The sequence below is a fragment of the Netta rufina genome, assembly GCF_964035555.1.
Source record: "Netta rufina genome assembly, chromosome: 1".
Lineage (NCBI taxonomy): Eukaryota > Metazoa > Chordata > Aves > Anseriformes > Anatidae > Netta > Netta rufina.
In genome coordinates, this window is record NC_140123.1 from 202,661,160 (window position 1) to 202,676,908 (window position 15,749).

General features: G+C 42.8%; 1 protein-coding gene across 1 annotated transcript in view; it reads left to right on the forward strand.

Annotated features, from left to right (window-relative positions):
- Window positions 1-2,934: 2,934 nt before the first annotated feature.
- Window positions 2,935-15,749, forward strand: part of SFMBT2 (Scm like with four mbt domains 2) — a gene marked incomplete at both ends in the record, with an annotated part of 93,664 nt that continues 80,849 nt past the window's right edge. Inside the window, 3 exons of the mRNA XM_084285847.1 lie at window positions 2,935-3,040; window positions 8,205-8,302; window positions 11,540-11,780. Of these exons, the coding sequence (XP_084141973.1) occupies window positions 2,935-3,040; window positions 8,205-8,302; window positions 11,540-11,780 (445 nt within the window). The remainder of the gene's footprint in view (window positions 3,041-8,204; window positions 8,303-11,539; window positions 11,781-15,749) is intronic.

Consider the following 15,749-nt stretch of genomic DNA (forward strand, 5'->3'; position numbering starts at 1 on the left):
AGAAAAATTAATACCCTATGTCAGCTTTCTTTGCTAGTTAGTTGTATCAACTCAGGCTCAGGGCTATCTTGGAGCTTGTGTTTGCACAGGAGTTTGGTCTTGTTTTATGGTGTTGGGAGGACACTCAAGCACACTCCTACCACGAACTATGAACTAGTTATTCCCAAAATAAGAAGATAAACCATAGCCTCAGGCAGATCCAGTTCTCTTGGAACATGGATACTCTCAATGAGACATCTCAAAACCAGAAAGTTATCCATAGCTTAAAGAAAAAAAAATGTTAAAGTAGAATTAAACCAACAAAAATGTCGATGACATTGCTGAATTTGGTTGAGATTCTGCATTGCTCCCATTTAATTAAGCTCAGACGTGGCTGCTGAGGATCAATCCCAGCCATGCTGCAGCCACTCGGGCAGCTTCCTGCTGCTTTTCCCATCCATTTCCCACTTATGATGGAGAAATTCCCAGGCAGAGGAGTAGTCCCTTCTCATGGATCTGGGGCATTGTCTGAATGGACACCTTCAGCTTTCTTTAAGTTCATAACTTTGCCCTATCAGCGTCATGGGAACGTTACAAGGTTTAACTATGCTATCAAACGGTTTATCTTTCTTCTGGGTATTTGTACTGGTACCCTTGAGTTCTGTTTAAGATGATTGATCTGTTGTGTTTAGATTGATCTCTCTCTGTCCTTTATTTTATTTTACTTTTTTCTAATAGACCCAGATTACCTTCCATCACTGCCTGGTCCTAGGCAAAAATGAAAACTGCCTAATCTGCCCAAGGTTTCATTTCTGCTGACAGTTCCCCTCCTCTCGTATTTAACAAGCTTGATGTAAAATCCTGATACTTAACCAATTTATTATTAATGATATTTACGGAAGTATTCTCTACTGAAGGAGAAGTGATTTTTGACTTTCAGTAGACTGATTGCTTCTTGTTTCATGGTTAATTGAAAGTTAATATACACTGGGGATGAGTGATATATATGTTCTGAGGATAGCTGCACTCAAAATACTCATAGTATATAAAACACTTAATTCATTAGCAAGTCTCATGTCAACAAAGAATAAAGATAAAGTGCTGTAGTGGCCATCGCAATGGGGAAGTGATCATTATTATTTATGGTGTGCTCCAAGTATACTAAGCACTTTGCAAAGAGACCGGCAAATATATTGCACTGAATAGGTTTATAATCTCCTTATTTATTTATTTATTTATTTATTTATTTATTTATTCATTAGTAGGTTCCTTTAGGTTGAGGCACACAAATCACTGATGGAAATCTAACTTTGGTCAAACCACCTTCCTTGGTAATCTGCATCTATCAGTGATGCTTTCTGAAGCACATGTGGCTTTAGTGTGGTTTAATTGCCATTGTGACCACTCCAACCAGCAGTTAACAGGTGTTACACTTACATTTTACATGCTCCTCATCCTTGTCAGTTCCTGCTGTAACTGCTCATACATGTCATTTTTCCCCTCACATTTTTCATCGGAGTAGCCTTAAAAACTGGGAATGAAAAACCTACAACAAACCACTCTCATTCTTTCTATTTTATAACCACTGTATCTGGTCTTCCTGAATATGCTTCCTGAGCAGTAAAAGTTGGAAAAAAAATCCCATAATATTTTTACACTCTTATTACCTCGTGCTTTGCCTGGCCTCTGGCAGTAAACTATTTTCTTACTTTTAGTCATGCTTCTTGCAGACATCTGGTGTTGGTGCTGCCAGCATAGTCCTCGCTTTCATGCAGGTATTGGAGGCATTCACTAATAAGCAGGACCCGTCCACCACATCCTATATTCTGGACACACACCTTCCTTACCATCTGTCTTCACTTTAGCGTATCTGTGTGAATAGCTGGTTCCCTCTGTGCCCATAACCCACGCTCTTGGTTTCTCTTTTTCAGCCCTCCTTTGACACCTTGTAATTCATCACCATCTTGGTGAGTTTTACTGAAAAGCTCACTTTGGAGTTCTTTTTTTTTTTTTTATCTACTCCTAAAGGTGTTTCTCTGGGTATTGCTTGTCTGGTGGCTTGCTCTTGCTGGAAATACAGTTCTCATTTAGTCTGGTATCTGATTCAAGATCTAGTCAGTCTGTATTTCCTTTCTCATATCATTTTTCATCTCTGTGTTTTTATTCTATTTTTACTATGTTAATTTCTTCAAGAAGAATCCCTTCTGCCAACATGACCCAAACTACACCTGAGTTAATATTTGCTACCTTGGGGGGTACTAACTGCTGCAGTTCCCTTAGATCAGCCTTCATTAAAAACCAGTTGTGGCTAGTACTATTTCATTCTGGTATCTCCATTAGACATGTTGAACTTTATTTTCTAGAGTTTTTTCCAGTCTCTCCCAATTATTGTCCCTTCATTGTTTCCTCTGCTTCTTTTCTGTAAATTTCCCCCTTCAGAAATATGAGTGTTTATTAAATGAGATATAGCTCACACAGTGTTAGCCATCAAAAGAAATTGGAAGCCATGGGCTCAACTTGTTGGAGGAGGGCTGAGCTGAGCTGGCCTTGCTCAGGTGCCTTTTTGGGCAAGGATTGTGCCACGTTATGGGCATGTCCTTATCTCTCAGCTGGCAACACAGGGAGCTGGACTGAACTTTGAGAGGTGAATCCTTTGTGTTGAATATTGTGGATGTTGCTTATTACCACACTGTCATCTCTGTTATTGCAGTGATTATTGTCACTAAGGGAAGTGTCCTCTGCTGTGGCTCCTCATTCAACAATAGCTTCATCTTGGATGAGGAAGCAGGATTGAAGGGTTACGATCAACACAAAATAACTTGAAACTCCTTAGGAAAGGCTGAGAGTTGGTGTAGGCAGAACAAATCACCCATTGTTTCTTTTTTATTTAGTTTGTGCTCTAGGAACTCCCTGCTGCAGGATGAATTAGGAAGGGAAGGACTCTTCCTCTGAACCATGGACACAAGGGCGTCCTTCATCGCCACCATGCAAGAGACCCAGAATCTCTCCCCAGAGAAGGGTCAGAGCCCAGCCAATGGCGATCAGGAGCAGTTTGATTCAGGTGAGCTTTCCTTTACCATCATGGGCTACCTACATGGTCACAGCCCTCCAGCTGACCACCAGTAGGGGTGAGGGCGGTCGTGTTACCAGGGGACCATTAGGGGTGGTTGTATGGCTTGATGGCCTTTTTTGAGATTTGTGGGTTGGACAAAACTGTGTGTCCCATATTGTGGAGTGCTAAAGTGGATCCCTGGCTGATGGGGTGGGAGATTTCAGCTTTTTTTTCTACTGGATCTTTTCTACAGTGCATATCAGTTACTCCAATTTTAAATAAAAAGCAGTGGAAAACCTTTCCCAGGACACTGTATTGTGTCTTTCCTGTCCTTACATACAAATAGGTGCTCTCACCAGTGGTGAATCATTGATCCAACACTCCTCACATGCAGTGGTAGCAGTGGTGGGGTGAAAGCTTTCAAACTCTGCATGCTTTCCCTTCAGTGCCTTTTGCATCTGTTCTCTCAGGTGGTGCTGTCTTGTGCTCCGTTGGTAGCCCTGTGCTCAAGTCAAGCTCCAAAGCTCTGCCTTAGGTCCATTTCTCACTGTTTGTCCCTTAGCACCCCAGAAATTTGGGGAAGCGTGTTAAGATTCATCCCACCTGAAAGAAACAGGACACTTATGTTAGTTTAGGTAAGAACCCAAGTACTGCCTTGGGTTCTCTATAGACATGAAAGAGAGCCCTACTTCCCTAGGATGACATGTAGAGATGACTGCTGAGCATCACCTAAGCTTTAACAGCTGAATCTGGAGCTGAGATGCCTTAAGACACTTTAAAAAATAAATAAAAAATTTAGTCATCACCAGCAAAGAGGGAGATGTAGTTCCAAAAAGCAATTCATCCTGTTTTAACATTAGAGCTGGGTTGCCTTTGGGTTGAGTCACCATATGGAGCTGCCTGCTTTTTCCCCAACGAGGATAAATAAAAGTAACCCTGGTTGGAGCATACAGGAACATCTTGATCCTAGTTGCCTGTGTGAGGTGGATCCCCATCTCAAGGTGTGATGGATGTGCCCTAATTCAGACATTTCCAGAGTGGACACCTGCAGCTTTTTGTCACCACTGGATCCATTTATATCCATGGGAAAGAGGTGGGATCCTCTAGGGTGAGATGCAGTTGGCCAACTGTAGACATCAGTTTTGGAATGACCTGTGGTTCCTGGATGTCTTTGAGGTTAAGGATCTTGGTGACACTCCCATGACCATTTAGGAGGTTTGTTGTTGATCAGGATTTCCCCACTGGCCCCAAGCCCTCACCTAATTGCTGAATCATTTTGCCTTTCAGTTCTTTGTGAGTGACCAATGTCACAAATCACAGAATCACAGAATTTTCTAGGTTGGAAGAGACCTCAAGATCATCGAGTCCAACCTCTGACCTAACGCTAACAGTCCCCACTAAACCATATCCCTAAGCTCTACACAAATGCATCTATGTGCCTGTAAATAAGATGGCTTAACAATTTTGCCACAAACCTTTTACATTTCCAAAATTGTTCTCCTTCAGGTAAAAATCTGTGTTTCTGGAGCCACAGGTTTGGGGTCTTTTATTCCCTTTATTTCCTGTAGCCAGACGTCCTGGGAGGCTGATAACAGCTGGAATAGTTGCATTTTTATCATGTCAATGCATGGAGGACTGCAGAGCACTTTAAAGCCATTGAGAGGCTCAGAGATAATGACTGGTTGATTTTATTTGCCATCCTAGGCTTGTTTATACATCACCGTATTGTAGGCTAGCCAGCCTTGACTCTCTCATTAAAAAAGAGCATTGGGCCTAAGCACCAATAATTGGCAAGGGAGTTGATATGTAAAATAGGCCTAATGCCAACTTTGTCATCTTGTGGGGATCTCTGCAGCAGAGCCAGGACTTTCGTTGTTGGAGCCTGTGACTTGGGAAGGGACGAACAAATAATCGCTTTGGATAATCACTTCTTGAGTGGGCACTGTTGTCATTGTCATTTGTTAGGAAGGACTTTGCCTTTCCATGTCTGCCTTTTAATCAGGGATCTCCAGAAACATGAGAGAGGTTGACGAAGGCTGTCTTGTGCTCCTCATTGGTAGGGGTGTTGTGATGGACGAGGAGAGTTGTGTACAGTCCCATTAATACACACGTGGATGGGATTAGGGGTGTAACCCCATTCCTTTGGCTGTTCTGACCACAGGGCTATGCTGTGTCTGCTCTGAACGACCCTCTGCCAGATTTCTAAAAGGGAACAGAAGCTATTAAACAAATAAAATAGAAAATATAAAAAAGGAAGCTTACAGTCCCTTCACAATCCTGTGTGGTAAAATGAGTGAAAATAAAACACTGATGCCATGATAAATGAATTCTCTGACATTATTTTTACAGACCTTGTAAAAGTAATTTCCTGATAAAGTCTGCAGATAAAACACTGTAGAGGAGTCAGACTGGAGAGAAATGGATTGACGGAGAGGGAAGGCTGCAGCTCTCATCACTGGGGGAATAGCACTGCCAGGGCTTGAGCCTCTCTGTTTGGGTTTAGGAAGGAGAGATCTGGCTGATTTTGAAAACAGATGCTGTTGGGAGTTTTGCTGGACTGCATGTGAATGAACCTGCTGGTGAGGCTGTGGGAGCAGCAGGGCGAGTGATGCTCCGTGTTGGCATGTGGCAGAGTAGGTCATGGGTGATAAGATTGTAAAGGACTTGTTGCATCCATAACTAGCATCTGTAACGCTAACATAATTAACTTACTATTGCCAAATTCTGGAGAAGATTTTGTCGCCCTGGAGACATCGCTCCCTGAATGGGCTGAAGATGTATATACTGAACTGCTTGAAAATTCTGCTCTGTGGTAATTATTTCTTCCATAAGAATATTTAGTAAGGATGGAGAAAAACAGAAACTTGCATGGACTCCCTCAGAAAGTTAGAACAAAAAGAAGGAATGAAAACTGGGAACATACAGAGAGCATCATAGGCTGAGAGAAATGTCTCATGCTTTGAACAAGAAATAGCTGAGCAGGAGAGAGCCCTGGACTGACTTAGAGATGTCCTCAGGAGATGTCCTTGCAGTTGTTGAGCAGCCCATCCGAGTACCACAGGCTCAGATGGCCACAAAAGCAGGGAGCAACCAGGCAGAGGGGATGTGCTTTTAGTAGATGGGCTTTTAACTTTTTGCCTTTGCTTTTTCACATCAGATATAGTAATACAGTAATAGATTATAAGTAGTAAGTAATAGACTTAGTGGGACTGGGATTGGTGGTGCTCAGGGTAGAAAGTTGCTTAAACATAGAAGTAATTTTAAGGCTTTGATGGACAACCATATCTGCTAACCATCTACTCACAGACTCTGATACTGTTTTGTAGAGTCCTAAAATCTTTGAAATCTTTGGACCTGGCTCTCCTCTAAAACATTAACTCCACATGGTTGCAGACTTTAAGGTTGAAGAATTTCCCTGATCAGCAAAGTTGCCCGCCTGCATGTTATAGATGAGAGAAAGTCTTAGCAATTTTTTGCACCAAGTTCCTACCTCGTGGCTAAGCTATGACTTGTCTTTCAGCCAAGAATGAACAGGGCCCTCATTTTAGGTCCAGTATCTCAACCAGGGACAGTTTCTCTGCCTGGAGGTTTTTGCAACGATTGCACTACACGAAACAAAGCCCATCCCTTATTCTACATTGAATTTGTCTGCTTCCAGATCTTTATCATGGGGTTGGGCTATTTCTTGTCCAGCTGAGTTGAAAACTCAGCTGGTAGCCATCTTATCATGGGAGTAAATGTTGATTTACATCTTCATACTTAAGCAGGTTAATTGAGTTTGCAGTAAAGAGTCAGACCTTAGGCTTGATGCAGCAGAGTGCAGTGTTTAAGGGTGATGATGGCTCAGCACTCCTCTTTGAACTCCCAGACAAATCTTTTACCCTCTGCCTCTGACTCAAAACCCCTCCTCCAATACATTTTTTTCCCCTTGCATATATATGTCTGGCTCCATGGGCAGCATATAAAACCTATTTCTTCCCCTTTTAATGAAGAGAGATTCCTATTGCACAATATAATTTTCTAGTCCTGAAAACTGGAGACCTGTAGCAATAATTGCAATAAATTAATCCTGCTGTTTTCTTCATAAAACTGTCTGGGGAGGTTTCTTAATTCAGTTTGTCATGAGTCACTTTAATTACATCATGACCATGCTGATGAATGTTTGGGCAGGTAAGGGTCTCGCAGAGTTTGCCTGATAAATGCTTATTGCGAAGGGCTCATTGCTAGACTGTAAATATTTTTGCTCTGGGGATGAAACTGGGTTTGCGAGATTGCCTGGGAACAAAATGAAAACAATCAGATTTGGCTGATTTTTCTGTAAGTGAAGGAAGATTTATTTTTAATTATTGCTGTGTGTGTTTTGGTGATGGTTTGAGGCCTCAGCTCTGCTCTGCTTGGCATGGATGCAGAAAAAGAAAGAGCAGTAAAATCAGCTCCTTTGCCATGGGGAAGGATCGTGTGTGGGCCAATGGTGTGGATGGGGGAGGAATGATACAGAACCCCAAATCTGAAATGGGACAAGGAGAAATGCAGGGAGCAGTTTTGTGAGTGGTACAGGAGGTTTAGGGGGAAAGCAGCCGTAGCTCTGGGGGAATGGTCCCATGGGTGTCTTGACTGATGTATTGGGACAGAGGGAGGCTGAGCAGGGACAGATAGGGTGGCAGCACCGAAACTGGGGCTCCACAGTCTCAAGGGTTGGGGTGTTTGCTCTGCGGGCTGCTCGGCCAACAGAAGCAACTCCTAATATTATCACCAGGAAGCTGCTGTAATTAACAGTCCTGGGGATCCCAAGGCCGGGCCATTACACCCCAGAGATAGTGGATAGGCAGCAAGTGCCCCTGTGGCAAAGGCACAAGTCCCTGTTGCACTATGGTGAGGTTGTTCTGCTGCTGCCGTGAAAGCAGAGTGACTTCTGGTCTCACAGTGGTGGCTGCTGAAGTCCCCAAATCTGCTGAAAGTGCAGTAAGAGCTGGTCAGACTGGCTAAGCACAGATCTTTAAACAAGCTTTCTGTGTTTCCTTGTGTTGATGTTTATATCGGTTGCTATTCTCACCCCAAACTCTCTGACATAGCTTTTGCCTTCTTTGGCTGTGTTGTAGGCTGCTTTCCTTTCTTTCTATTTTTTCTTCCTTTTTTTTTTTTTCCTTTTTATTATTTTTATTTTTCTTTTGAGCAGATGAGGGCTCCAGCATTGAGGATGCAGACTTCAACTGGGATGAGTTCCTGGAAGAAACAGGAGCCAGTGCCGCTCCCCACACCTCCTTCAAACACGTATGTGCTTTGGCTGTGCCTCGCAAGCATTGAGCATGCTCCCTCTTCTGGTTTTCAGGGGATTCCTGCCCAACTGAAGTGGGATCTGACCATTTGGTGTAGGATTTGGCCCTCTGAGGATGTGACAGCCTGCATGGGAACAAAGCTGAGTGCTGCCTGGTGCAGCTCCTGGCACTCTAGCTTGTGTTAGGTGACATCAGTTTGCACGCACTGACTGCAGTCACAACTCAGGACACTCTGTCATCTGCCCTGGGTTCAGATTGGTCATTGATCAAGGTTTATGTCGCTTTATAATACTCATATTTTTATAATGTTTATAATGTACATATGTTTTTTTTGTTTGTTTTTTATATTCCACTGTTTCTCCTTTTCCTTTTTGTTTTATTGCTATCCATCACAACTCATAGAGCGTGATCTCAGAAGACTGCTTGATTTATCTGAAGGTGTCCTCTCAATGTGTGATTTACTGACTAGCAGGCTCACTCAGCACTAGAGTCCAGCATGGCCCATAGGAAGCCACTGAATAGAGTAACAATCTTGCAGCCTCCTTCCTGGAGATGCTGCCTCAGTAGTGTGGGAGCCAAACGCTTGGGCAGATGACCCTCCTGGGTGAATGTGGCTTGTGCAGACATGAAGGAGTCCTGGATATGCCCTGGTAGTTACAGCAAGGTCTGTTCCTCTGGTCCATGTTAGCAGAAGTAGTATCCACAGTTTCTGAAATTTTGACTGATGGAGAAGATTGGAGCACACTTTGAAGAAGGAGTCTTCAAGCAGAGCCCATTGCATTCAAAGATCTCATTGTATGGGACCAGTTTCTCCATCTACATCCAGTTGTCTAACCTCTTCTGCTCAGCCCACCTGTGTGCTGTTCATAGCCTGCCTTTACACAAGGACATGGACAGAACTGAAATTGATGCACAGGTTCATCATAGTTGAAGGCATGCATGAATGTTCTGGAGGATGTAGGCATCTTAAGCAGGAAAGAGAGGGCTTTTAGCTGTGATGCTCTCAGCTCCCTTAAACTGAGTCTGGTTACTGGCAGAGACATTTTTTGAGAGCTGTGTAGTTGTGGAGCATGTGAGAAGGAAGTTCCTCAAAGAATCTGTTGCTACTTTAGGATTAGTTTCCATTTTGATGACTGTCTTCATGTTATTAAGTTACCTTTGTCTTCAGGTGCCTTCTTGATTTTTTTTTTTTTTGAGGAAGTGAGGAGCAGCAGTGGCGAAAAGCCTCTCTCTCCTATCAACATCTGAAAAAAAAAAAAAAGTCATACAATCCTCCATTACTTATTTTGCTTTCATTTTAACAACACTGGAGTATTGCAGGATGAAGGACCGTAATTTTCTGTACTGGAGAATTACAGGACAGTGGTGAAGTTTTATTTTAGTTTATCTTTGGTCCAGTGAATGTCTGGAAAGAGCATCTTGTCCCAGGGTTCTGCTCTGAGCCCTTACCCAAATACTGGAGCCAGGTGGAAGTTCTGTGCTTCGTGAAGTCCTTATGGATTTCTTTAGGTGCATGAAGATGCTTGTTGCAGCCTGCTGATTGTGGTATTCCACACCTGGGACAGTTGATGTGATGTAAGTTTATGCTGGGAATTATCCTTGGTGTCTATGCTTCACAGTCTGGAACTTCATCCTCCAAAAAATTGGTTGTCCAGGAACTGGAAGGCCCTCAAAGAAATTCCCCTCAAAGAAATTCGATTGTTTTGTCCCCAGTTTGTGTGATTTCCAGTCACAAGTCTCTTGCCTCTAGAATACTGCTTTGGTCCTTACTCTTGGTGAGAGCAAGGAGAGACACCACAAGTGGCCATGTATCCTGGATTATTCTTGAGGACCCTGAGCATCACAAGAGCTAAATCCTGTCTTATGACTAAACTAGTAAATGTCATGGATTTTTCTCAATCTTAGATGATCTCCAGAAGTCCCTTCCAACCTCAGCTGTTCTGACTCAGGCATTGATGCTGATGAAAGTGTCTACATAACTAAAAGCATGTGTAGTGTTATAATCTGCAAATAATATATGGCTTTGGCTGGCCACCACTCATGTCATAAACTGGAGTGGGGTGGGTGAGGCAGTGCTAGATATTCCAGAGGAGCTCAGTTTTCTTTTTTCTTTTTCTTTTCTTCAGCTTGGCAACCTGAAGTATGAATCTGCAGGTGGCTATGTAGACTGTAATACATTTATCTCTATGAGCAGAAGAGGCATTTTAACCTGTCATGTAAATGAGAACTAAATCAGAGACAGGCTTAAACCAGATTGTAAAATCTCTCTGTAGGAGATAATGTACTTAGAAATGTTTAAGAATCCATCCTTAAGCATCTCATAGGGAGTCACAGGCTCAATTTTGGATGGACTTCTGAAGACAAAGCTGGCATTGCAAACAGTGGACCAGTATCTACCTCTTCTGTACCAACAGCAGCTCGAGACACCCCACTGGCCCTTGGAAGATCGATTTCGATGTGCCCATAGCAGTCCCTGCAGGGACTGAGAGATACACTCTAAGAGATGCACTGGTGCCTCCAGTGTCCATGGGCGAATTATTTGTGACCTGTCACTGCTGAGATGAATGGAAGTGACCTGTCCATCAAAGGGCAGGACAGTGATCCCAAGCCAGTTGCTTTTTTCAGCCGTGGATCCTGCCTTCTTTACCAAGGTGCTGGGAGAGTGAATTGGCTGTGCTTTGAGCTGCTGGGCATGGATTTAGTGGAAATGCTCTCCTCAGTCTGCTTGGCACAGCATTCAGCCTGTGATGCTTGTCATACATCAAGAGGTGCCTCAGTGTTGTTATATGACTAATTATTATAGCTGGACCTAACTCCCAGAGGTGCTCAGTGCCTGCCTGTTCTACCTTGCACGCATCCTGTCATTTGCCTGACGGAGCTGTGGGGTGGGAAATGTAACCTCAGTAGGGTGACCCACCTTTCTCCCAAGCATTATGTAAAGATTGATGATGCTAAGGCAGCTACCAGCCCTCTCCTAAAAGTGATGCACCTGACGTTGACACTGATGGTGAGCCCATTTGGAGTACATGGGACCTTTCATGACGGTGTATGTACTAGTGAAGGAGGCATGATCCTGGGCAGACTGGGAAGGAGGTAGTTGTATTAAGGAGCCCAATCAACTCATGTCCTATCCCAGACCTGTTCTTTAGTGACAGTGTTGGCTTGCTTAGTCAGACAGGGAGTCTTCCTGCAAAGAAGAAAAAGTAACACCATGCCTTTCTCATTCTGTAAGGTTGAAATCAGCCTTCAAAGCAGTTTCCAACCAGGAATGAAATTAGAAGTGGCCAACAAGAGCAATCCGGACACATACTGGGTGGCTACGATCATTACAACATGTGGACAGCTCTTGTTGCTTCGTTACTGCGGCTATGGAGATGACCGCAGGGCGGATTTCTGGTGTGACGTAATGACAGCAGACCTTCACCCCGTTGGCTGGTGTACGCAGAATAATAAGGTCCTGATGCCTCCGGATGGTGAGTTCTGTGTGTTTTGCTAGAGCCATGCTGATGGTTAGTCTCCAGACTTCCAGTCAACGTGGAACAAGTGCTCCAGGTGCTTGTTGGGTGGTGTTGGGGTGGTGTTGAATGATGCAACACCAACAACTGGTGTTGGGTGATGGAATTCCACTGAAATTGTATGGCAGTTCATGGCCATGTCTCCATAGGTCAGTGGGTAATTCAATTTTCCAGTCAGCCTCCAGGGGAGAAGTTTTTGCCATGCTGTTAAGAAGAGAAGAAGCTTCTGGATGAGGTTATCTTAACAATGAAATGCATTACTAAATTGCCAAGCCATGACTTTCAGTGAGAGCAGAAAATTGTCCTGTACTTGCAAAAAGGAAGGACTAAATTCCGGGTGAGGACAAACTAGAATTAACAAGATATTTGGGTGTAACCAAATTCAGAAGTTGGCTGTGCATTCAAATATTTTGCCCTGGAAGTTTAAAGCCTTCTTTTGCCAGATTCTTTAATTCCAATGGTAGATACACATCAATAAAGATAGCAAAATTCGGTCAGCATAAGTGAGGGTGTGTCCTGATTCTCTGCTTTTTGGTGCACAAAAGCTGAATACAAGAGCTGTAAATTCCATGTGGAACAGTTTTTTAATAATACGTTTAATCCTCAATGTTTAAGAAAAATAATGTGGTGGGTTTATTTGTTTGTTCATTTTTGCTGTGGACAGCAACAGAACAGCTGTGCATTCTTACCACTACGTAGCTCCAAGCAGAGGTATTCTTGTCACCGTTGCTCATATGTATTCCCTCTGTACATCCAGTTTATTCTGGGCTGGGGGAAGAAGAGATGAATGTTTAGCCTCCGGCTTGTGAATGTGTTTGAGAAAAGTCTCGTTTAAGAATTCTGCCAGCCGAAGTCATTCTTCTACTTGCTGTTCACACGACCGTTGAAAAAGTATATGTACCATTTGTGTGTCACGCTTGACTTCTGGTGTAGCTGTTGCCTCAATTCCTCTGGAAGTGAGCTGTAGTCTATGGATTAGAGCAGAAACAGGCTCATTCCTGCCTTGCATATGCTGAACTCTGAGCTGAACTGTTATCTTTTTGTTCGGATCTGACTGCCTTTTGAATAAACAGAAAATTGATTGCTTAAAAAACAACAGCAACAACAACAAAAAAATATGTCAGAGAAATCTGTTGGTTTAGGAATAAGTCAAATGATGTAAGAGGGGTTAATTTTTTAATTTTATTAGTGTCTTAAACTGCCTTTTATTATGTGGATTATAATCAATGTTACCAGAAGGGTGTACAATGCCATAAACTAAATCTCAAAATGCCAGGGTCAAGGGGTAAAAGATTTTATCGACTGTTGTAATAGAAAATAATGATTGTTTCATAACTGGAGGCATACTGCTTTTCATGAAAATGTTAGTCTGCTCTTTGGGCTGTGGCTACTTCATGTAAACTGTTTTGCTTGAGTGACCGCAAATGTGGAGTGTGTGATGGCTCCTTTCTCTTCTGTCCAGGTGATGTAACTGTATGCCAGAGTATTAAATCTGGGAAACTTTCCTGCTTTTTGGGTGTGTGTTTTCTGTTTTGTTGGTTGTTTGTTTTGTTTTGTTTTTCCCTCACCATAAGATGTAAGCATTTAAGAGCTTGAGCTGTGTTTTGGAATGAGACATCTAAAACACCCCAGAACATCTGAGCCTTCAGGACTTCCATCAGTTGGAAAAGAGGGAGGTCCTAAATGCATTCATAAATCACAGAGCTCCTCTGTGTGTTTGCTCAAGGGATTTGGCCTGTGGTCAAAGGTGGGCTTTGAAAAGATTGTAGCTCCCATGGGGGCAGTACAAGGAGGAGGCTGGGTGTTCAGGAGTGCCTCTTGTCTGCTGTAGGGAGAGCTGAGCTCTGGCCAGCTTTGGAAAGTAGCTTATGAGTACTGGACTTCATTCTATGCAGATGTCTGAAGTTCATCCTGTGCTTAATTGTTTTGCTGATCAATGACTGTATCTTAATGAACTGAACTTCACTACAGTCCCGAGAGTTTTACCTGGTAAAACCTGAAAGATCAGACCTTGCCTTGATAAAAAAGAAACTGTCGTTCCCAATAAACTCCACTGAGGTTTTCTGCCAGTTTAGCATTGCACACTACTTTGTTGTCAAACCTTCAGAAGAAATAAAAGGCAGCTCTGAATTACGTGGTCTTGTTTCCTAGGGGCCCAGTTCTGCACATATTGATCACAATGAGGCTATCTGTTGGCAAGACCATACAAACAGAATGGGCAGGGCCAGTTACCTGTTGTTACAATTTGTTTTTAATCAGGAGCCAAAGGCATATCTGCCAAGAAGGAGTTGCTTAGTGGGCAAAATACTATCACTGGTACAATACTTTGTTTCTGCTTAGGAAGCAGATAGGACTGATCAGTGTGAGTCTTGTAAATGCGATGCCAGACAACACTGGTACAAGTGAGAGGATGGAGAATTTCAATAGATGGAAGAGAGATGGAAAAAAAACCAGTCTGGTTCAGTTTACCAAATCAATAGAGCTTGATTTAATGTTCAGCGCATACAGAGCTTTTAAGGGGCAGCTGCCAAATAATTATTGTTTATGATCCCGATAGAAGGAAGTCGTTTAATTTACAGACTGTTGCATTATTATTTATTGGATGACGTTAGTTTTGCATCATGGTGCCTGCAAGGATAATGTCAAGTCATGTTATGTCCTCCCCTGACATTATGGTATAATGCACTAAAATAGGGCTGAGGCCCAAATGCTTCAGTTTGTAATAAAATGTATTGGCATATCAAAGGACAGTGTGAGTGTGCATGTGCCTGCAAGCTTCACCCTCCATCCCCCTTCCCTGCAGGAAATCAAAGGAGTAAAATTGTAGTTACTTCAAGCTTTGCCATTAATTATATTTTTCTCATTACAAATCGGTGTGTAATTTGAATTGCAAACTCAACTATCCTGGCAGAATAGATCTGTTTACCATTCAAAGCAAAATGAAAATTATTTAAATTAGTTAATATAGAACTCATTTGAATGAATTGGATGTTTATTCATGAACTAGCTGAGGCAAGTGTGAAGCTGTCCTTATGGTCTGTAGCTTTGGCACTGATCAGCTCTAAAGTCACGTCCTGGGACAGAGATTTCTTTTTTATTGTGTATTAACCGTGGGGTAAACCAGTCGGGTAGGTACTGCCTGATGTAGTTGAGTCTGAAATTTTCATCCTTTCTGTCAGGGCCCTTCAATAACTATAATTCATTTGAGGAAGAGTGACGTGCTTCAGAGTTTGTTGACAGTGGCAGGAGTGTGGTGGGAAGGTGGGATTTGGCTTCTGCACTGTAGGTGCGGGATGTAAAGTAGACCTTCCATTGGTTAGTTAAAATTGCCCCATTATAGTGACCTGTATGGAAGCAGAGACAGCTCCTTCGTTGCTTCATATGTTTTACCAAGCTCCATCCTCCTCCTCAGCACAGAGCCGATGCGGTTGTTGTTTCATATCCTTCATCCCTTGGGATCTCTTACTCACTGAGCATTAAAAATTTAAGTCTATCTAAACTTTCCCTTACTCGTAATTCCCTCAACAGAGAAAGAAAAAGAGGTCTCTCGCCTCCTTTAGCCTGTTATTTCCATGTGCTGTTTTCCTTTGTTGATGACAGTTGGGTTCATGAACACATTTACCATCGGGTAGAAGAGCAGCGTGGAGAACCTGACAAGCGTAGTAGCTAAATTATGCATTGTGAAACATGCAGAGAGCAGGAACGTCTTTTGATTGACACTTGGGTGTTTTTGTACAGATTGCAGGTTTACAGCTGAGCCAACAGAGCTGAATCTCTCCTGGCACTATCTTAATGCATTCTGGGATGCGCTAAAAACACTGGACGACAAGATTATTGTGTACACATGTAATTGCTGCAGTGGTTTTGCTTTAGCGTTATTGACAGATGGAAATTCAAATAGGGCATTTTGGAGTGTGGATCCTCACG